Source organism: Phascolarctos cinereus, unplaced genomic scaffold, assembly GCF_003287225.1.
Source record: "Phascolarctos cinereus isolate Bilbo 61053 unplaced genomic scaffold, phaCin_HiC Scaffold_5;HRSCAF=322, whole genome shotgun sequence".
In the NCBI taxonomy this organism is placed as follows: Eukaryota; Metazoa; Chordata; class Mammalia; order Diprotodontia; family Phascolarctidae; genus Phascolarctos; species Phascolarctos cinereus.
Genome location: NW_027555958.1, coordinates 116,075,992 through 116,100,259, shown reverse-complemented (window position 1 = coordinate 116,100,259; position 24,268 = coordinate 116,075,992). Strand labels below are relative to the sequence as shown.

General features: G+C 37.3%; 1 protein-coding gene and 1 non-coding gene across 3 annotated transcripts in view; one reads left to right on the top strand and one right to left on the bottom strand.

Moving 5' to 3' along the window:
- Positions 1–534: 534 nt before the first annotated feature.
- Positions 535–24,268, bottom strand: part of TXLNB (taxilin beta) — a 72,583-nt gene continuing 48,849 nt past the window's right edge. The window contains exons 5-11 of one of the 2 annotated variants that reach the window (XM_020973745.2): positions 22,427–22,621; positions 18,654–18,773; positions 16,311–16,385; positions 12,228–12,320; positions 7,871–7,966; positions 6,453–6,656; positions 535–3,468 (exon numbers count right to left, since the gene is read on the bottom strand). In XM_020973745.2, the coding sequence (XP_020829404.1) occupies positions 3,451–3,468; positions 6,453–6,656; positions 7,871–7,966; positions 12,228–12,320; positions 16,311–16,385; positions 18,654–18,773; positions 22,427–22,621 (801 nt within the window). In that variant the 3' untranslated portion in view covers positions 535–3,450. Of the gene's footprint in view, positions 6,657–7,870; positions 7,967–12,227; positions 12,321–16,310; positions 16,386–18,653; positions 18,774–22,426; positions 22,622–24,268 lie in introns of both variants that reach the window. The other variant, XM_020973744.2, reaches the window with a different exon arrangement.
- On the top strand, positions 16,012–16,120 carry LOC144458051 (U6 spliceosomal RNA). Its single transcript, XR_013487606.1, has one exon. It is a non-coding gene; the product is annotated as a U6 spliceosomal RNA (small nuclear RNA).

Sequence of the window (24,268 nt, the reverse complement as noted above, 5' to 3'; positions counted from 1 at the left end):
GGGCTCTGGATGGTAGCATTCATCAAGTTATTGTCAGAAGGTAATCACAAGAAGTAAACGAGAAACGAGAATATGATTGTTTAGTAATGTTCAGCATCTTCATTCCCATCTCATTGGACCTCAGGATCAGGAGAATCTTAAGGCCTAGTGAAGGATTTGTTTTATTCTACTCAGTCCCTTCATCTTATTTCTGTGGAGTCAGAAAGGACTGAGCTTATCACCGAAGCCTAGGTGCCTGAACTATATTCCCCTGGGGATAAGTTCTTGGGCCAAGCATTTTACTTTCTATACACAAACACATGTACATATGCACAACACACACACACACACACACACACACACACACACACACACACACAGACCTTTCAAGTCTCACATTCTGAAAATATTGTATAAATACAGTTCTCCTCTAAGGAAAGCAATCAGTACATAACTGAGGTCAAACACAATGTATATTAGTTATGTTTTTGGTGTCAAAGATTGAAATGCAGAAAAAGATATAGAAAGGAACTACCACCACCAAGGAAAAAAAAATCAGGGAGGGGATTAACTTTTAATAGATACATAAATTATAGTAATTTAATTTAGAAAACTCCAACAGCTGCATTTCTGCTCCAACATAGACTTGGTGTCTGTAGACATAATTAAATGAACTTTATAAAAGAATATAAATTCCTTCTTCTTTCAGCTCTTGAGAGTTATTGTTATAATTATCAAGGCCAAACTCCAACACAAACAACTGTAATAAAACATGCTTTGAATATGAAAATAATCCTTCCAAAGACTATATCATGCTCTGTAAATACCAAGGAACTTAACATTATGTGAAACTCTTGCCTATTACTTAGATGTTAATGAAATAATGTGTTGATAAAACTTTAAGTTGACAAATCCCTCTTGGATGAAGTCAAATGAACTTTTGGAGTGATAATATTCCATTATCTGGATTTTGGCTTCCTTCCTGCCTCCTGTTCTTCCTATTCACTTAGATTATAACTTTATCATGTTTATGTCATTTCCTCCAGTATTTGGGAATTCTGAATCTATAAACTGTTGGAACTGAGCTCGTCCTGAACTGTTAAATTGAATACTCTGCTCTGAGTTATTGGAACAATCAAAATCCCTAAATTGGCAGTAACGTTTTGAATCTGGCTGGTGACTCTATTGTTGTCATAACAACTTAAGCCCTCAAAACATAACTATTCCCAAATAGTAACATGATTTTCCCTGATCGTTTTTGAGTATAGCACTTACACCAGTCAGTATCTTCATTGTCTATTTAGGACACATTTCATGCAGAACTTACCAGTCCTGTTGAAGAGTGCTGCCATGTACACATAAGCTCTTTGAGACCAGGAACTGTTTCTCTTTTCTTTTTGTATCCCCACCCCCCAGCACAGTGCCTTAAATGTGGTAGGTACTTGAAAGTGCTTGCTGAATTGAATTGATATTGCATCTAATCATTTATGAGGATGAATAGCTATTTACTGAGTTGATGGAAGAGAATACAGTCTTTCCCCCCCTACATGTGGGTGTCCTTTAAGTGGAAATAGTGGATCATGTTTTAAAAATTGTGAACTGTTCTTGCCCTAAGTAGGGCAGCTGATGACAATGAAATAAAGAGGATCCAAAGTTTTATTTGGTTTACGTGAAACAGCCTCCTGGCTTTTCTCCTGAGTTCTTACCCCTTTCCCCAAGAATTTTGGACACAACCCTGTGTTTTCTGTTGTTCTTTTGGCTAGTAGAGAATTCTTTGGGGGAGAGGCTCTACTGACTTGGCACAGAGTCTTCTCTTTTACTAAAGCTCTGTATGAATATCCAATTTAGAATAAAAATAGTTTTCACTTAATGTTTACTGTGATGAGAGCTCAGTCTAATTTCCTGCTGCAAAGGATAGAATTTAAGAAGAAGCAGTAGATGTTTCAGGATATAGTGTCAGAGTTGGAAAAATCCTAGAGTCTTATAGTCCAATACATATATGTCTTTTCGTCATCCAGCCTCTGAGTGTTGGCTGCATGGGGAGCACACTAACAGTTGAGGCAGGCTATTTCATTTTTAGGCAGTCCTCATTGTTAGAAAGTTTTTCTTTACCTTGAGATAAAATTTGCCTCTCTAACAATTCTACTCACTCTTAATTTTGCCCTCTGGGTCTAAATAAAACAAGTCTAATTCTTCTTTCAAATGACAACCCTTAAAATTCTTGAAGATGACTGCTACCCTTCCCTACCCTCACAGTTCCACATATTGAAATTAGGCTAAATATCCCTAATTTTAATCAACTGATAATTATGTGGCATAGTTTCAGGTCTCTTCTCTATGGCTGCTTTCCTCTGGATATACTCCAGCATAGTATGATTATAGAGTAGTATATTTAGAGGGGGCTGAAAGAAACCTTAGAAATTATCTGTTTCAGTGCTTCCATTTTACAAATAAGGGAACTAAGGCTCAGGTTATTAATGTTTTTCCTAAAATATATTCCATAGAACTGAATATTGCCCAAGATCTAGTATGACCAGAGCAGAATATAGAGGGAGTATAATCTCTCTTATTCTGAACAGCTTAAAGTTGCATATGAACTGTAGTCTAGCCACATCTGCCTCATTCTTAGCCATTGATTTTTTTGGTCCCAACTATAGGACTATACAGTTATTTTTATTAAATGTCATGTTATTAAGCTTAACCCATCATTCTAACCTATCGATAGCTTTTTGAATCCTGAATCTATTGTTCAATGTGTTAGTTATCCTTCAAAATCTCATTCATCCATAAATTTGGGAAGCATACCATCTATTCTTCATCAAAGTTATTGATAAGAATGTTGAACAGAATAGGACCAAAGAGAAATCCACTGGAGGCTTATTTCCAATATGACATTAATCTGCTCATTACCATTCTTTGGGACCAATCATTTAATGGGTTCCAGGTCAACAGTACTATCATCCCGTGGTCTCTTGAAAGCTACTAGGTGCTCTTTAATTGCCTCCTCACTTACTATGAGCTTTCCCTTTGAACTTACCTTGGGTTTTTCCTTTTGACAATTTTTATTCTAAATTTACAGTTTGAAGATAATTCTTCTTGGCAGAGAAAACAGAAGCAAAAGAAGAGTTGAGTATTTCTACTTTCTCTCCATCATCTAGTATCACCATAACATTTATCCCAAGCAGAATATTGTCCCTTCTTTTATCTTTCTCTTACCTCCCTTTTTTGTTGGGAAAGTAAAGAAGACAGGTAATGTTAAAAAGCAGATTTGGATGTCTATGAAAAAGAATGTAATAGACATATATGAGGCTAGACCAAGGGATTAGAAGAATCAAAATATGCCTTCTGATTACAGCAAAAGATTTGAAACAATGCAACAGAAAAGAGCAAGATCTACCCATGTTCCCATCTCTGAAATTCCTTTTCTTACTTCAATCCTTCATGTTCATCAGGTCAGAGTGTCTTGACACCCTATGACAGAGGCCAGAGCTATAAGAGAGAAAGTTGATGGCAGTGAGAAGGCTGCTACACTAGTAATTGCTCACACCTTAGTTTAGTGGGCCTGATGACTACTTTAGTTTATATACCCTCTATAACTTTGGAAGATGAAAGTAGCAATTTATTACCTGCTGAAAGTATGCTGCTTGACTCTTTGCTTTTATGTTGAGTCCTCACTAAATTTCCCAGCACACCAATCCATCTCTTTTTCTCACTACCTCTTCCTATGCTACACTGATGTGACCCAAATCTTTATTGCTTGCTCTTGGACTTAACCATGCAGATGGTAACCATTAATGTGAGAAAAATGAGAGCAATTAGCATTCCCATGAAGAAAGTTGAACAGTTAGAGATTCTTCCTAATATGTATTTATATTTGCTAAATTCTTTGGATAGAACTTTTTTAATATCCAGCTTCTCTCTCTGAGACCAGACTCTATAAAAACATTAACTAGAATTTGTCCACTGCTTACAATATTTAAAACTGCAAGATCATCTTTGAAAAATTATGGTTGTAGGGCAGCTAGGTGGTACAGTGGATAGAGCACTGGCCCTGGAGTCAAGAGGATCTGAGTTCAAATCTGGTCTCAGACATATGATGCTCACTAGTTGTGTGACCCTGGGCAAGTCACTTAACCCCAATTACCTCACCAAAAAGGAAAAAAAAGCAAAAAAAAAACCAGAAAAAAATATGGTTGTACTACATGACAAATCACATGGAAAGGATAAGGAGATTTGGGTAGAATAAAACCTCGTATCAGTCAATAGTAAGATAAGACACTCAGTCAAGGCCAAATTAATAAAAATACTGCGTACAAAAGGAAGAATGGGTTAGTTCCACTGTAGTCTGCTATGTCAATCCATTTCTGGAATCTTGTGTCTTGTTCTTCATGGTAGATTTTTTTTTAATTTTTAATTTTTTAAAAATTTTTAGGCAATTGGCGTTAAGTGACTTGCCCAGGGTCACACAGCTAGTAGTATTTGGTCTGAGGTTGGATTTGAACTCAGGTCCTCTTGACTTCAGGGCCGGTGCTCTATCCACTGCACCACCTAGCTACCCCCATGGTAGATTTTATAAAGGACATTGACAAACTACTTCAGAAGAGCCATACTATGACCATGAGAAGACTCAAAACTATGCCAAACAAAGACTAGTTAAATGAAGTGGCGCTATTTATCCCAAAGAAGAAATGATTGAGGGGACATAATAATAGTACCCCTCAAGCATATAAAGGGCTGTCAGATGAAAAAGTGATTAGATTTTTTTCTGCTTGGCCTTAAAGGGCAAAAGTAGAATCAGTGGGTGGAAGTTAATAGGAGAAAAATTTTAACTCTACATAAAGAAAAGTTGTCCATTTTCAGAGCTGTTCAAAAGCTGAATGGGCTAATTTGATGAATTCTCCATTTTTGAAAGTCTTCAATTGGAGGCTGGATTTGTCAAGATATCACAGCAGGGATTCATACATCAGATATGAGTTGTACCAGAGGACCTTTAAGGTCTCTTCCAGTTCTGAGATTCTATTGTTTTGTGTGGAATTTGGCAAAAAAAAAAAAGACTTAAGTGGCTTGTTGTACCACTAGAAGACTGAAAGTTGTTTGGATCCTTGATCTTCACTGTCATGGGAGAACTGTTGTTAGCAAATGGCTTGATTCACTTTGATTTTTGATTCAGTGGATTGGATCATACCAATGCACCTGTGGTTTAGTTGCATTTTGCCTAGCACTATAAAAATGTGAAAGCCCTTGTTTAGAGTCTATTTCTGGTGAAAACTGATAGAAGACATGAGTTATTTGTAGTGCTTAATGCAAAATTGTATGTTTGCATGGTTTTTTTTGTTTTTTTTTACTGGAACATAAGTGTTGTATGGGTTAGGCAGGAGGGAGAGTGCCAGGGAGTGGTTGATAAATAACATGTTGAGAGATGTGTGACCAACTATTTTTGAAATGTGTGTTCTGTTGCCATAATGACCAACTCTTTAAAAAAAGTACTGAAACCACCAATGCCGTTGACAGTGTTCATTACAATTCAGGGAAACAAACTGTAGGGATTATAGTTAAGTGAAATTTCTTAAATAAAATTCTATTGTTGATTTAAAAATCAAATCAAATACCTTTCCAAAGGTAAGCTGGTATTATTTTGCCATGTTTTACTGCCTTTAGGAAATACCAGACCATTAACCCTTGTTGCCTAAAAAAGCTCCAAAGCAGTGATTAATTATGGATGGCATTAAACTGCATATGTATAGCACAAAGATTTGAAGATCATTGAAATTAATTTTTACCTGACACCCTCCCTCCCATTTCTACCCTTTTATGCCTATTAAAGAAATCAACCAGTAGAAGTTGAAATGCAAACTTCACAGAGGTCAGCCAGAAAGTAGCCTTTAATCGACTTCTTCCACATCAGTGTCTGGCTTAGGCATCAATGCCACATTGGAAGCCTGTACTGGACAATGTGAAGTTTGCCTTTGGCCCTCTGCTGCAGATGGTGGGGGCTGACCATTGGGCTCACAAACAGGTAGCACAAGTGAACATTGGTCACTTGCTGTAGGCTGTAAGGGCTGACTGTTAGCCTCTTGGGTTGGTTGTGGGGGTGGACCATCATTTGCTGCAATTTGTGGAGGTTGGCTTGGAGCCTTTCCAATTGGTGGGAGGGATTGACTGTTTGCATCTGCTGGTGCTTGGAAGGGGTGACTATCAGTCCTTGCCTTAGGCTCTAAGGACTGACTTTGGGAAACTGCCCTTGGTAAGAGAGACTGATTGTCAGTCTTTGGTGGAAGTGTGGCCTCCTCACATTCCTCAGACTTAGATGGAGGATTTGTTTGGGCTAGGAAGCTCCCCGGGCTACAAGCTTGAGGACTACATAACTTCACCTCTGTGTTTTCACAGGACTGTTCATGAGGAACATCCATTTGATGGATTACCATGAAAGCTGTTGCCAGATTGCTCAATGCATTTTCATCAGTACTGGCTACCTGTCCATCAGCTGTTCCATCAACTGGGGTATTTGTGTCAGACTCTTCTTCTGAGGTGTTTTTATTTTCTTCTTTTTCAGGGATTTTGGCCTCTTTAATTTTTTTGTATAGCTCATTCCTCTCCTCGTGCAGAGCTCTACAGAGGTTTTCTAGCCTTCCAATTTTCATCACAAAGCACTCATATTCTTTAGTCCTCACTGCTTTCTGTGATTTTAGAAAGGAGAAGAAAAACGACAATAGGATAGAAAGAAAAAGTAAGAGAATTATCTCTTGAAACAGACAAAATCTTTCCTTCAAAGATCATTCAAATAATGTAAATTGAGGTAGCTGGACTAGAAACTAAGCAAGATTACTTTCCCTTTTGCAACACACATCCAGCTCTGCTGGAACCCCAATCACTGCTGCTTTTTATTTATTTATTTATTTATTTTTTAGGGAAGAAAGGGGTGAGGCAACTTCATGCTTCTCATTTAGAGATTCTGAAATCTTGAAGCATCAGGAGATTGCTGTTTTGGAGAACTGGATTGGAAGGGGAAAGCAAGGACTCTGATTGAGACTGTGGGAGGAATTTCCTTGCCCTCAACAACTCTGTTGTTTGATAGTGAATAAGGTGATATAAGGCCCCATAACTGCTGTAGCTTTTGGTGTAATAATAATAATAATAATAATAATAATAATAATGATAGCAGCTAGTGATTAATAATTGCTATTTTTATATACCTTTTTGAAGTTTGCAAAGTGCTTTACATTATATGGTCTTATTTGATCCTTACAACAATCCTATGACTTAGCTGTTATAATTATTATCTCCATTTTGCAGATGAGGAAACTGAAACTAAAAGAAAGCAAGTGACTTGCCAAGGGTTCCATGCCTAATTTTGAGGCAGGATTTGAAATTGTCTTCACGTTTCCAAGTCCAATGCTTCATCCACTTGTGATCCACTATATAATATGGACAAATGCGGTTTTGTTCTTAGAGAAAACCATTACATATCACCTCTCTTTCCTCTCCTCAGCAACATAGTATATAATTGGAGGAGGAAACAGAAAGAGAGGACCAGGGATGGGGAGAGGTATATACGATGCTCTCCTGGTAGGGCCTGCCATGGACGTCTTGTGTTCAGGCAGGTGCCTCCTATCAGGGACAGAGTAGTAAGTTAAAATGATGGCATTCCCCTGGGAGAGGCTTTTGAATTAAGAAAAACGTGTGAATTAGGATCATAAACCTACTTACAATCCCTGATCTAATTCTAGATCGTTTTTGTGCTTATTATCATTGGCTATATTTTAATATGGCAAGTCCCTGAAGAGCCTGGCTATTTTTCAAAGACAATAATTTTTGCCATTATGTTGCAGGCTTTGCCTTAGCATGGCTGTTTTGGCTGAAACCTAGAAAAACTGTGACAGAATTTTCTCACCTCTTCAATCATGTCCAGGAGTGCTTTGTTACAGTTTTCAAATCTCGATTTCCACGTGGCTGTATCCTTTTCCAGCTTTTTCATTTTCTTCGTTGTCTGTAATAATGATGATAATAGCTGACATTTATATAGTGCTTTACAGTTTGCAAAGCACTGTTCAAATATTAGCTTAATTTATCCTTACAACAACCTTGGAATTTAGTTGCTAATTTCATCTGCATTGTAGAAGTGAGGAACCTGAGGGCAGAAGTTAAGTGATTTGCCTGGAGTCACGTAGCTAAAAACATCTGAGGTAAAATTTGAACTTAAGTCTTCCTGACTCCAGGTCCCACATTCTATTTATTTGTGATACCTAGCTGCCTCTATTAACATCATAAGAGGAGTATAAGAAATTGATACACCTAAGACTAGTAGCCATCTTCTCCTTCTCCTCTCTGAAAAAGAGATACTTTTATTACCAATTACTAAGACAAATGAATTTTCGATAGCAAAGAATAAAGATTTAGGAATGTCAGTATGCTAGACTTAGAAGAGACTTTAAACATTGTCAAGTCCAATCCCCATTTTATGTATGGGGAAACAAGCCTATAGAAGTTAAATAACTTGCCTGGGTAACAGAAGTAGTAAATAGAAGAGCCCAGATTGTTGTTCAGTTGTTTCGGTCATGTCCAACTCTTTGTGACCACATTGGTGTTTTCTTGGCAAAGATAATGGAATGGTTTTGCCATTTCTTTCTCCAGCTCATTTTACAGATGAGGAAACTGAGGCAAACAGGATTAAATGACTTGCCCGGAGTCACAAAGCTAGTAAGTGTCTGAGACCAGATTTGAATTTAGGAAATGAGTCTCCTTGACTTTAGGTCTGGCAGTCCATCTACTGTGCCACCTAGCTGCCCTTCAGATTCCAACACAAGTCTTCAAATCTGAGCCCCTATGCCTTCTTCATACTTTTATTTCCCAGTACATAACCCTAGACCTATTTATTCTTTCTTCTAGTGTAGAATAGCACAATTTTAAGCTTGCATTAGTTTTTTTTTTGGTTGCCATATCACATTGTTGACTTCCTATGAACTTGCAGTCCACTGAATCCCTTAAATCTTTTCCCAGACTAACTGCTATCATCTAGCAATAGATCCCTTCTCTTGTGGGAGAGAACCTCTGTGTGAGGTTGACTTTTTGAATCCAAGTGTAAATTTTTCTCTGTTAAATTTCATCTTATTAGGTGCTGTTCTTCTTGTTCTTTCCTTCATAGGTTCCAAGGATTCATACAGAGGCTTGTACTACTTTTGCATTTATCAAAATATCTGCCACTGTATTGAGCAGTATTTCAGAGACAGGCAAAGGATTTTGAGCTCTATGTTCTTAGACCATGCAGTCCAACCCCTTCATTTAAGAGGTAAGGACTCTGCAACCCAGTAAGGGGAAGTGAATAAAAATTCATTTAGAAGTCACATATAATTGAAATATACTCAACACATCTAAGTCATTTTTCTCTGACTTCCATGTGTGAACTCTGGCTACTCTGTGCTTTGATTAAACTTTTCCTCATACAAGTTTACAACTAGGAGAAGTCATTATTGACAATAACTATAAATGAAAATCCAACCCTCAATAAAGTAATCCTCTCTATATGGTGAGCTCATTTCTCCAATTTAAGAACAGGGCTTCCTCCTTATACTTAGAAGAGAAAATAATTTCTGGAATCAAATTAACAATGAGGATGGATTAACCATGATCATGAGCAAAATTTTCATTTTAAATCACTTTAGCTTCACTCTCATGTGTGATTTAAAGTTCTTTTGTCTGTACTTTCTAACTTTGTTTCTTAATGGTGAAAAATGAAGCTATCTCAAGTCCCTGACTTTTTTTTTTTTGGCTAATTCTCTCTCTCTCTCTCTCTCTCTTTTTTTTTTGTTATTTTAGTTTTTAATAGATCAGTCACTCTGGAAAAAGAGAACTAATTCTTAATTTGAAATTGGCTTTGGTAAAGCTTCTTAGTATTTGCTGCCTAGTATACATATATACAGGCAGTCAGTTCAACTATAAATATTTTAAAAATGCTAATTTGTTCCAACTTGATTGCTATATTAGAGAACATTCTGCTGATAATTCAAATTTTGCTTTTGTGTGATTCCTTTGGTGAGAAACAGGAGAGAACTCACAAAACTGCACCACTTCACTGTAACTCGTAAGCTACAACCCTTATGATGCCCACTTCCATAAGCAAACTTCAGGTCTTTGTCAAGGTAAGGTGGCATATTTATTTTAGGTCTTCTGGTGTAGCAGAAGCTATGAGCAGAGAAGGCCTGGTCTGAACCACCCTTACCCTCCCTTCCGCCATGACCTTAGGCCTGAGTCTAGGAGTTATGGAGGCCTGCCTAGCTTTGTGCAGCTCAGGGTGTAAACCCAGGGTGCAGGCCTACTAGTAGTCCAAGACTGTGGATGTGGCCATTATGTATTTCTTAACCATTTAACATACATAACACTGTGCTACTACTTTTAAAATTAGGTTCCTATTCTTTTTAAAATGTATCACTAATGAAGTTTTTAAGCATTGTGCTCCAACTCCATTTTCACCATAAGCTCTGTGGTTTTTGTTTTTGTTTTTTGAGGCAATCGGGGTTAAGTGACTTGCCCAGGGCCACACAACTAGTGAGCATCAAATGTCTGAGGCCAGATTTGAACTCAGGTCTTCCTGACTGAAGAGCCAGTGCTCCATCCACTGTACCACCTAGCTGCCCCTGCTCTGTGGTTTTTATTGTGCAATTTTGCTTAGCGCCATGCTTGGGCACATGTGTTGTGTTATGACAGAATTACTTGTGCATGTACATATATGCTATATATATATGTGTCATATTGTATATTTGTACTTTATATATTTCATGTTATATTTGTGCTACATATCTCATACTATATATATGCATATGTACCTAAATGCATATATGTGCATATAAAAATCATATGCGAACTAAAGAGGAAAAGAGCATTGATTGCAGTTTAAATCTCAGCTTTGCTATTTACTATCTATGTGACCTTGGGCAAATTAGTTAACTTATCTTGGCTTCCTTTCTCCCATCTGTAAAATGAAGGAATTGATCTAGATGGCCATTAAGGTCGCTTCCAGTTCTAGATCTCTGATCCTATAATATATATATATATGAGAAGCAGACTGCATAGTGGTTAGAAGGCCAACCCTAGAATAAGGAAGATTTGGGTTTAAGCTCTTTCTATAGGCAAGTCAACTTCTCAGTGCCTCAGGTGATTGTATCAACACAGGTAATTTCTGTACCAGGCATTTCCAACACTGATAAAATCATAGGTCTAGACTGCCCACAAATAATATATATCTATGCATATTATATATGTACACATTTCTCTTGCTGACTTACAAAATCTATTCTTAGATGCTTCTTATATTTATGAGTTGGGATATGCTGTTTACCAAGCATAATTCTGATACTGACTATACTGTGAAGGGAATGAATGGAAAGGGGACTTTACTCCTTGTAAAAGTATAGCACTATAACTATTTTTCTTTGTTAGAAGAGAAGATTTGACGTCAGGGGTATATATCAGGAAATAACTATTAAAATTTTTTAAAAAGTTGATAAAACTTAGTTTTTAAAAAGAAAAAATGAAAAACATATGCATAAGCATTTCTGGGAGAAATGCATCTACAAATAGGGACTAGTTTTATGTTGAAGGAGTAAGGGAAATAGCATGATGACCTAGGTAGAAGGATCTAGTGACTAGACTGGGAGGTAGGAGATCTGGGTTATAGTCTGAACTCATTACTAATTAGCTGTAACCTTGGGCATATCACTCCATCCCTTTGGATATCAGTTTCCCCATCTATGAAGTGGTGGGGTTGGGCTAAGTGATTTCCAAGGTTTGTTCCCACTCTAAAATTCCACAGTTCTAAAATGGAGAATTAAAGCAATTATTCACATTTTTTAAAAATTAAAGTGTAATTAAATTCTAAGGGATAGTTTGTAGCTTAGGAGAATAGCTCCTTTTAACTTCAGTGCTTATCAAGTTACTACAGATCACAAGGTTGCCCTTTCTTTAACTCTCAGCAAACAGTAAAGAGAAAGTTTACCTTTCCCTTCTACTCCCTCCCCATAGCAAGAAGACAAGTGAGAAGGAATCATTTTCTTTTTCTTTGGACAGTTGCTGAGACTATTTTACCACAAACTTACCAATAAAAAATATAGCCACAATCTCTTCCGAATCTATAAACATTTCACGATTCTGTGAGAGGCACTGTAGTGTCATAGCCAAAGATGAATGAGTCCAAAGGAGAATTGGTTGTCAAAATGTAAAATACCAGTACATTCGGGATGATAAGTGGTACTCACTTTATCCATTTCCTGCTTGAAAGTGGCAAATACCTCATTGCTTTTTGTCAGCGTATTCTGGAACTCTTCAAACCTCTCAGAGTAGAGAGTAAGCTGCAGGCACAGGAAAGAGGGGATCTATTATAGGAGTTGCATTCAGAGTGATTTAAGATCAAAACACTATGCTGTGGCTTATTATTTGGGAAGAAAAATTATTTTGGCTACATACAATGTGATTCTGGAAATATTTGTAGCTCTGATAACCCTTATGGACTCAGCCTAGGTCAGTGTTCAATGAAATCTATTTGAACTCATTTATTGAGTGCTTACTGCATGCATGACACTGTGCTGGGGCTATGCAGGATTTGCCATTATAATCTCCCTGGTAGATATGTCTCTGAGCCAGACTCTGAGATTAGCTTTGTTTCAAGGCATTCTCATTTAGAAATAACAATGACTGAATCTGTTTCATTTAAAAGGATTTCTTTTAATATTCTTTTTTTTTTAATGAGTAGAAGTTTAAAAGCATTCAAATAATATTAAAAAAAAATCCTGTATGTAGGATCTGTGTCCAAAGACCTATGAGATTAGCCTTAGAAACCAGTCCGGTGATCATCAACAGAAGTGACTGCTGTGGGGTGTGTGATATTCTACTCATTTGTAACTAATTCCATAGCTAAGTTCCCTGACTGTGGTGGGAATCATGGTCCATAGAAGGTCTGATTTTATAGGATGTGCAAGTTACACTTCTTCAATCATTGATTTTCTAAATCTTCCTTCCCCCTTTATAGTATTGAGTAGACATATTATTTGGTTGATAATGTTGGCATTCCAAATCTGTGAATGTTCCTCCCTTGAATTGCTGATTGTGACCTTAAGAAAATTGTATCTTTAAGTAGCAGTTGTGTTCCACTGATCTTTTTTAGGCCATTGATTCTGTCCTTTCATCTTGAAGGACTGAAAAATGAAGGTCTAGGAAAATAACACAGTCATGCTTTGGGGTCTAATGCAGACCTGAGAAATGAACACCAGCTCAGGGGATGTCTAAGCTCCATTCTAGTGTTAATAGTCTGTGATTCTGACAATCCGTAAGTCTGTTGGAAGCCCTTAAAAAATTGATTTTAAATGAAATTGGGAATTTCCAGTGCTATACAAAATAAGTTTTAAAAAAAACCCTTTCTTATTTAACTTTGTTGTGTGATTAAACAAACAAATAAACATTCTGGTAGCATAGTGTTTGCCATTTTAAAAAGAAAATCCTTTTAAACTTCCTGTTGAATTTAGGGATTTGAGAAGCTCTTTTCTCTTTTTGGTGAACTATGTAATGGCTAATTTGTTGATATTCAAATTCAGGGATTTGGAAAGTTGGAAGAGGAGGAAGGCTGAAATGAAATAAAAGTGGCTGCATAAGAGGCTTCTGGAAACACCCTTGCCTTGTAGGGAAGTCGATTCTGGGGAGCAGCAGAGAAAGCATGAAGTGAAACAAAATAGACTATGACAAGATTTTAGAACAAGTCTGCTTTGGGGTGTGTGTGTGTGTGTGTGTGTATGTTTTAAATAATGGAGTAGAGAATAAATCACACTAGAAGGGAAAAGTTCATGATTGCTTTCCTCCCCCCAAAAAAACATTAGCCATGAAAAGATTTATTCAGCCTGTCATAAATAAGTAGTCCTTGACTATATGCAAATGGATGTATGTGCTTCTTGCATTATCTCTGCTAAATTTAGAGGCCTTCTGACTTTCTCACCTCTTGCTGATTTATTCCCTAAGTATCCTGTAATAATTGGGACATTTCTCCTTGAAACACTAGGGAGGCACAGCCTTGGCTTGAAGGATTCTAGGGGAAAGTCTCTTCCACTTGAATGTGTCATTGCTTCTTCTCTCATGGAAGAACTGCTAATACTGCTCTGGTTTCATCATTTACTCTCTTCTGCTGCTGTTCATTCTGGGACATATCCACCACTCTAGGAACTTGCTGACTCCTAGTCTCCAACTATTGAAAATCTCTTCCTTCAGTGTCCAACAAAGGGACCACCTACTCCACTAACTTTCCTGTTCCCACCTCACTCCTCCTCCCCCCTCCCCCAAGATGAAAGCAATCTTTGCTTCCTCAAATTTTGCTAGAATATTTTGCACCAATCTCTACTTAGCCTTTATTTACTCTACCTTGCAAATAATTTATGTATTATGTTGTATTGTATTGTATACAGTTGTTGCCAAAATGGATAAGGCCTGCTAGACCTGGAATCATTGAGGTATGAGTTCATATATGGCCTCAGACACTTACTAGTTCTGTGACCCTGGGCAAATCACTTAACTCCTGATTATATCAGTTTCTTCAACTGAAAAAAAGAAGACATAGCACCTACCTCAAAGGGTGGTGAAAATCCAATGAGACAGTGTTTGTAAAATGCACTTAGCATAGTGCCCAGTATGTGGTAGGTGCTATATAAATGCTTCTTCCTTTCTCCCCTTTGTAATCCTTCATATCCCCTCCCCATTAGATTACAAGCTCCTTAAGGTTAGGGACTGTTGTTTTTGCTTTTGCTTTTGCTTTTCATCTTTATATCTCAAGTGCCTACCATAGAGTCTTGCACTAATTAAGATCACAGAGTCACAGATTTAGAGCTGGAAGAGACCTTAGAAACCACTGAGTACAACTCCTCCTATCCTCATTTTATAGATGAGGAAATCAGGCCTAGATGGGTTAAGATATTTATAGACCATAAGACCACAAACGTAGAGCTGGAAAGGACCTTACAAGCCATTGAGACCAATGCCTTCATTTTTCCTCATATGAAGAAACTGAGACACAAAGTGACTTGCCCAAGGACATAAGATAAGTGAGTAGCAAAATTGGGATTCAAACTCAGATTCCAATTCCAATGTATCTAATGCATTTTTGTCTAATTGAATCAAAATGAAGGTGCAAATAAGAGTGACAGTGAGATGGGATAATAAAGGCCACTATCATATCTTATCAGTATTAAACTTCTTATCTCCAGTTTGGAGTAAGGAATAGAGAGGTTGAACTTGTGGGTGATGAGGAAGCTCTCTAGCTTCCTAGATTTTTGTCATGTCTTCACATTGGGGCACCATTGCTTGTTCTGAAGTGTGAATTGGCAGACTATGAGATGGACACATTCTTATTCCAGTCTAAATATCAAGCCAAGATTAAGATTAAGCCAAACAGAAACTAATTCTAGATTATCTAGTGTTTTGAACTCATCATTGCCTTTGCTCCCTTTCAATAGGACAAATATTTAAGAGTTGACTAAACTCTTATTTTTTCCTTCTCTTTAAAAAAAAAGTAGTATGGTTTAAGAGATAAGAGTATTGAGCTCAGGGTCAGAAGCACCCAAATTCAAGTCTGCCTCTGGCACTTACTGCCTATGTGATGTTGGGCAAGTTACTTAAGTTTTCTGAGCCTCAGAACTCTCAAAGACATGTACTGTGTTATATGTAGGATCTTCTAGGTAGATAAAATTCTTGCACTAACACGATGATAGATCCTTGCTTGATATACTGACATGTTTAAAATAGAGGAAATAAAACATGTGTGGAAGAGATTTTGAATATTTATGTTTGTAAATGGCAAATCTAAACTTAGACTGTGTTTTATTCTTACCTTCAAAGATTAATAAAGGAGGGGAGAGAGAAAGGAAGACATGAGCTCAGGAATGTCTATTTGGACACTGGTTTATCCTGACTCACACTTGGGGTTCCATAATTTTTAAGGAGAAGGGCACACAGAATGAGTCGTGTAGGTGGGTAGAATTGCCCTGCTTAGAGATAGTGCTCCAGGTGCTTGCTTCGGCAGCACATATACTAAAATTGGAACGATACAGAGAAGATTAGCATGGCCAAAATCTTGTGGAAGTAAATGGTGAAAACTAAAAATAAATAAATTTATATTAAAAAAAAAAGATAGTGCTCTAGGTCTTCATTTGCTATGTTTTTTACAATTGTGAATTTATTCTTCTTTCCCCCTTATTCCTGCCCAATATAAAGACCTTAGCATTCTAAATATTGGATCTTAGGACCATGACTCGGAAACAAATAAGGAAAGGCACACGTTATGCATTTGATTCTTTGTACTTCACCTGGGCCTGCAGGACTGTCTCTTGTTCTTTCAGCATCTTAGTCTGAAGCTTCCACTCAGCTGCTTGGTTCAGTAACTATGTGAAAAGAGTATCCAAAAGACGAGAACATATTACATTAAAAAAATCTTTGGAATGACTTTATTATTGCAGTTAATATATAAAGCTTAGTACTTTTCCTGCCTATTAGATCTCTTTAAAAGCTTCAGGCTTTAAAAAGAATATGAAATATATAAAATAATGATTTATAAAAGCTGGAATGTATATTGTGGTTTTGATGATGACTTGATTGGATTTCATGGAAAAAAATAGAAATACAACTTTCTGATTATGAAATATCAAATCCAGCAGAATGTAAGTTTCTTGACAGCAGACTATTTAAAAATTTTCATATTTGTATCCTAAATGCCTAACATGGTGCCTGGCATATAGTAAGTGTTAAATAAGTGCTTTAATTGAATTAAATCCCCATGTAGTTCAGCCACAATGAGTCTGCTTCTTAATATTCTTAATTGATGACTCTCCATCCTCTGCTTGAAGACTCCTAATACTACTGAGAAAACTCAATATTTGAGTCCCATTCTCTAAACAAATAGTAGACAATGGAGTATCCCAGTGAAGAATATCTGTCCCTTGCCCAACTTGACAAGTTGCATGGTGGCTTTGCTCTCATGATTTCTGGGTTTTATTGGGGGGAAAACCTAGGGCAATAAGTAGGAAAGGTGTCAAAGGCAAGGAGAGAATATATTGTGTCTGATGTTTACCTCCACCACCCTCAAATTAATATAGAAAGTATGCCAGTTGGGTGAGTAGCTACCTTTGGAAAAGGCTACAGAGAAAAAATGAGGTATATTACTGTGATCTACAAAGCCAGCAGATGAGAAGTTAAGTAACTTGTTACTTCCTTTCTGAGGCTATTCTAATTTACCTAGAAGATCTTCCCATTAATATTTCTCAGTGTTGTTGAGCTATTAGATGGCCTAGAATACTTGAGTTAACTTTGCTTTATGTAGTAATTTTAGTTGATAATAGAGAGGCAGTTATGCCAGTAACAGTGGGTCTGTTTTCTTTATCCTTTGACAATTACCAGCATGAGAAACATTGACATCTGTAAGAATGGCATTGACAGGTGTGAGTGTGCTGCTCCATCCACTGTGTAGACCAAAGGCAGGAGTTGAGACACCCCTGTGACTCAAAAAGAGTTAGAAGGGCAGGTTATTTCCTGCTAGTTATTGCTTTTGTGCATCTGGCCCCCTAGATTATTGGGTTATTCTCCTAGGCTAAGCTTGTGGGACTGCCAGTTTCCTTACTAATACATAGGCCATCCAAATTCTTTCTTTTATTTCTTTACTCTTGGCTTCCCCCCCCAGCCCCTATTGAGATAGTCCTTACCCTCTGTCTCTACCAATCGTAATTCTAAACATCTCTTTCCAAGCTTAGCTCAAGACTAACCTTTACCAATGCTTCCCTGGCTAAATTAACCTATACTGATTCTTCCTTTCTCTAAATTCCTACAGCATTTTTTGGGGGGTATCAAACCATCTAGCATTTGAGGATATAAATGTCTTATATGCTCTCAAGTTATTTCATGTATATGGATGATTAAGTTTCTGGAGCCAGATTGTAAATTTCTAAAAGTCAGAGACTATGTCCCCTCTTTCTTTTGACTTCTTCATAGTAACCCACACAATGATGGATGAGTTAGGTTCCTAATAAATGGCTTGATTTCTTAGTTCAACAAATTGTTAATAGGTACCTATTATGTGCAAAGGATAGGGGATCCTTTGGAGGATGCTAGCACTTTCACTAGAATACAGAGTAGGACTGTTTATTTCTAAAAGTCAGCTGAATTTAAATGAAAGATAAAAACCAATATTAGTCCCAGAGGACAAGTCAAGAAAGGTGCCTCTTTCCTCTTGGTAAAGACTATAGATATTGAATGTTGCATATCAGAAATGTCTCAGTTGAAGGCAACTACTGGGCATATTAATTTAACCTAAATGTTTCTCTTTGTTGCACAGGAGAGCTCAGTAGTGTTTATCGGGTAATGCCACCAGGAAAAGACTGGTATAAAAAACAAAGGACATCAATTAAAATTTAGGGGGGAAAGTAGTATAGATTATAGATACTCCCTAGACTCCTGATCATCTACCAAGGTGTTTCTTGAGATAAAATTTGGACTTTCCTACAGTTGGGGGTGGGTAGGGTGAGGAAGCCATTGTTTCCATTTGCATTTAATAATGGAACCCTGTGCCTCTGTGACTATTCATGAACACGAGGGACTTTGGAGTTTCTCTGTGACATGGGATTAAAGTATAGCAGGCAGATGTTCAAACTGATAAGTACATATTCCTTTTCTCGCTGGTGTCGCTCTTCTGCTTCCTTCATCATTTCTTGGGCTTGTTCAAGTTTCGCATCTACCAGCTTCTGTTGGAGTTCCCGGTGCTTAAATATTTTATCCAGATGCTGGAGAGGAACAAAGCACGCATATGAAAGAAAGAAAAAAAAATTTATTTACGATGGCTTGAGAATTGTCAGACAATATTCCTATCAACACAAAATTGATTTGCCTCCCCCTTGAGGCAAATCCTCATGACAAAAAAGGAACCGGTCAAGAGAGGAACTTAAGAGATCAAGAAAAGTGTATATAGCTCCCTCTTCTGGAGAAAGAGAGGAAACGTCATTTGTGGTAGCAAAAATTCCCTGTGTTGGGCATTATGTCTTCATCTGGCTAAAATCATAGATCCAGAATGGGAAGGAACCACAGAGCCCATCTAATCCAACCCCTCATTTTACGTATGAGTAAACTGAAGCTCCAGAAAGTGAAGTGAATTGCTCTAGGTCAGAGAGATTATAAGTATTGGGGGCAGGATTTGAATCCAGGTCTTCTAACTCCAGAATCAGTGCTATTTCTACCATACCTAGTGACTTCCCACTGTACCCTGTCGGCTTGAAACTTTTAAGTTCCATTGTAGGTAAAATCTCCTCAATTTGCTTCCCAGGGTTGCCTAACAATTCATTGTGGTTCCTTTATAATATTCCCTGCATTTTAAATAATAATTTATATAATCCCTGAATTTTAAAATAGCAGGTCTATTAAGTAGAGATGTCCAGTAGCTTTGGAGGAGCTCAAAGTGGGAATCCACTTTTTCTTTTCCATTACTTTTCCTGATGTTGTTAAATCACCTACTGTATTAAAGAGGGCAGGTATCTGAGAAGCAGAGAATTGTTACAACTGGAAAAGATCTTTGAGATCATCTACTACAATCCCCTCTTTCATAGCTGAGGAAATTGAGGCCTATATTAAGTGACTTTCCCCAGATCATGCAGCTAGTTAGGAACAGACATATACCTGATATGACCCAGAGAAGAAGCCAGAATTCTAAAAGGTGATCAGTGAAGATTTACAACGATGCTTTTTTAAAGTTGTAATACTTATTTTCATTTAGTATACTGACTATGACAGGCAAATGTTTACAATAAAGCACTAGGATATCTGCATTGTAGGATTAGTAGTATTACTTTTAGTCTCACCATCAAGATGGGTTGTAATGGTGACTTTTTTAATAGAATCACCAAATTTCAGAATTGAGGAATTCAGAGGCCATGCAATCCAACTCACAGTTGAAAAAGAATTCCTTCTTTAACACCTCTGACAATAATTAATAATTATTGCTTGCATTTATGTAATGCCAATATGCTAAGTGTTTTATAAATATTGTCTCACTTGATCTTCACAACAAGCCTGGAACTAGTATCTTTATTTTGCAGTTGAGAAAATGGAGGCAAATGGAGCTTCAGTGACTTGCCCAAGGTTACACAGCTAGTAGGTGTTACAGGCTGGATGTGAACTCAGGTCTTCTTGACTCCATGATCTATCTATTGTACTACCTAGCTATTTCATAACCATTGGTCCTCCAATCTTTGCTTAAAGAATTCCAATGATTTAGAACCTGCCAAGTCTTTAGGCTGGCTTCAAGGAATGTATATAAATCACTGAAGAGCCATGTGGTCTTGTTGTCACAAGATGGCCAATCCTAGTGCTAGACTAAACTGCATCCTAATGACCTGACACTGAATGAGTAAGGGCTAAGGAATAGGGTGAAAATGCAGAGACAAATGTTCTTCTGCCCTCACCTCATTCAGAGGTTGGTCTAATTTTAACTGAGCCCTGGGAGCAGTGTATGGTTCTATAGTGGAGTGTGCCTCAGATAGATAGAAGTGGCCCCAGGTCCTTGCTAGTTTAGAATATTTCTGAATAACTGGCTTTAAATCTTACCTCTGTCACATTAACTGTGTGACCTCGAACAAGACATTTTGGAACCTCATCTGTAAAATGAGGTTAGACTAAAGAGTCTTTTCAGTTTTAACTTTTTGATCCTATATAATTATCCTTCCTTTCACTTATCATTTTTCCACATATCAGTCTATACAGATACTCCTGGAGCTGGATTGAAATTTGTGGACTAGAAAGTAGCATGACAAAATTGTGACATTTATTTTACCATGTGACTGCTTTCTCTTACAAGCATTATTATAAAACTCAGTTTTCCACATGTTTCTATTGAGAGATGACAATATTCTAATTGCCATTCTTGTGTCTCAGAATGCTATAAAGCTCTTTTAGTAAAATCCACAATACTGAAAAGATTGGCGTAACCATTTATACTTAAAAAACAAAATGGATGAAAAATGCATAATACTTAAGTTGTGATACAGTTACATGTTGAATTAGTCTGTCTGTCTATCTATCATTTATTTCTTGGATAGATAGAGAAGCTGAACTTAAAGGAAGTCATAGGGTTAGATTCTATTTGGAAAATGCCATTACTTTCAATGATTCTAAACTATTTGCCATTGCATTTCTTAATGCTGCTATTCTTCTGCTAGAGAGGTAGCATAGTGTAGTGGTAGATTCTTCTGATAGAGAGGTAGCATAGATGTCCTGCCTTGGAGTAAGAGAGACCTAGGTTTAAAACCTGCATTGGGCACACATTGACTACATGACCCATAGACATGTACTTCAATTTTAAGTGCTCCATGCAACTCTCTAAGACAAGTTGTCTATTAGTGGAGGGAATTTTTGTTCGAGGTGTTTCCTCCACTGATGAAGTTCAGATACAGAACAAAACACAAATAAAGAAGTCTCCCTTCCTCCCCTCCCCCACCTATCTTCTAGGAATATACTATATGTCTATGAATCACGGAATGTCATAATTTAAAAAGACAAAATTACAAAAAAGTAAAGGCAATGAAAAGATACATCACCACCAATAACCTGCATTGAAAAAGTGTTGCAAAAGACATTATTGAGGAACCATATGACCAGAAAAAGAATTGGGTCATTTATGCAATGACAATGAAACATTGTGGAAGGGTAGTCTGAATGGTATGGGTTGATGCCTTGATGCCACTTAAAAAAACAGAAGGTAGCTTTCGTTCCAATAGGGAGGCCTTCTGTGCCAGGATTTATGGAAAAACATAAGATATGAATTGTACCGGATGACATGCGCTGCAATCTACATCAGTGAAAGGAGCACCCACGTTGGAATCTACTCAGGATAAAAGAGGAGGTTGCTAAAATCAGCCCGCCCCTTTTTTCCCAGCAGTATTGGGCTGCCTTCCCAAGGGAAAGCTGTGGTTTGGATCATACAACTTCACTTTTTATTTCTTTCTAGCTACTATAAGGACATAAATTCAGATGAACTTCTTAGTAATGTTATCTGTGATCCTCTTGGTTTGCAAAGAAAGATGCTCCTAAATATTAGTCCATTAAAGAGGGGGTCAAAACCTTATTTCCCCAATTTCTTTAGCTGATAATAATAACTAGCATTTATAGAGCCCTTTAAGGTTTGCAAAGCACTTTACTTATGCTATCTCATTTGATCCTCACAACAACTTTGGAGGTGGGTGCTATTATTATCCCCATCTTACAGATGAGGAAACTGAGGCCAAAGAGGTTAAGTGACTTGCCCAGGGTCACCAAGTTAGTACACATCTGAGGTAGGATTTGAACTCAGGTCTTCCTGACTCCAAGTCCAGCATTCTATCCACCGTGTCATCTATCTACCCCAGTGGCTCAGTGCCCTTATTTCTGTGTGGCTTCATATAATTCTTACCTCTTCTCTGAGTTCATACTGATCAATGATGCTTTTCAATTTCTCTGCTAGCTCTGTGTTCTCTTGGCATAGTGTCATGTTTCTTTCACTCTGTTGCTCAATCTGAGCCTGGATGTCACTCAGTGTGCCCTGAAAATGACTTGTGATCTCTTTCCTTTTCTCATCTTCCTCACGTGCCCTCTGGAGAGTTTCCTCCTGTTGAAAAGAAGAACAGTATTTGAGTTTAAGAGTTTCAGTAACTCCCCTCCCCCCAGATTTACAAAATCTTTTCAGGCCAAAGATCAGTAACAAAGCAAAGAGAAAGAATAATTGAACATGTGTATGTTCTTTTCTAAATCATACTGCTTAACTGTGAAGTAAATATTCAAGGGCTATACAGGCCAATACATGAATATCAGTGATGGGTGAATAGTTCCTGGAGACAGATGCTGTGAACACCTTGTATCTAATAGTTACCTATGAATAGGCCTATCTGAAAGATGACTAGGCTCCAGCTGAGTGTTTTGAATGAGCTGCAGCGATTTCTACCAAGCCCACAATACCCAGTTCTGATCTGACTGTGTTTAGCTGAAAACAAAGGTCACTTCCTTGCCATGAGTTAAAAGTGATGGTTCAAATCATCCACTCCAGTGGCTTGCTGTAAGGAGGAAAATTGGCCTTGTACCACTATATAGCCACTAAGACACATCAACTCCCTAATAATATTATTGAAATGTCATAAGTACACCCTGGTAAATAGTACATTCTCCTCTTTATTAAGAAAAAGGTTCCCTAAAAGATCAATAACAAGGTGAACTAAAATAGCTACTGAGCAGTTGCACTAGTCTTGGCAAACCTGCTGGATAGTGAGCTTTTGTTGGAAAGAACAGTCATGTGTCACACAGGGTAATTGATACATTCACTGGAAAATTCTGATTCTGGGTGCAATGATAAGTTTCAAACCCTTCTAAAACTCTAAAAGAAACATCTAATTTTCTCTTCTTTCACTTTGTTAGCATGATAGAATTGGAAATTAACTTTCACAATGTCTTTTCTTTTCCCTTTTTCCTTCTAAATCAAAACTCTCCATTCACTCAGACCCATTGACAATATACCAAAATTTCCCACACATCTATATTGAGTGCTGTTTGCTTTGTGAGTCTTATTCTCATTCTTCCAGAGTAAAAGGGTTTAATATTTCCATGTAAAAATAAAGACAGAGACACTTACACAACTGGCAAATCACATATAGACATTGAAGGGTTCCTTTATAGTCTTTCTGATTAATTTATAACATACAAGGACATTTTATGCATTCATCAGTGAAAAGTAAAACCTGTATAGTGTAGAACTTTCTAACAAAAGTGTCTAACAAGTTCAAATTAAGTCCTGAAGAACTTTTTTTTTTTGCAGTGTGTGTGTGTGTGTGTGTGTGTGTGTGTGTGTGTGTGTGTGTGTGTGTGTAGATGGCAAGGGGAGGGCAGGAGAATTCTGTAAACAAAAGTAGTAGTTATTATGCCTTATCTTTACTATGGATAAGAGCCATATAGGATGGGCAGGCATGGATAGGTTGCAATTAGCATTGTTGGAGGGAACTCTCAAATTGATGAAGTCACAGTTTGAGAAATTGAGTATTTTATAGTTTACATTATATCTACAGTTTAAGAAGTACTTTCCTTGCAACAACCCTGTGAGGTACATAGTGCAAGTACTATTGTCCTATGGTTTCTCATCTGAGCTTACCATCCACATCTCCAACCTATTGCAGGGCATTTTGTTTTATTTCATAAGCATTGATTAAGCTCTTACTATGTGTAAGCCACTGTACAGGTGATGGAGATATAAAGAAAAAAAAATCCCAAA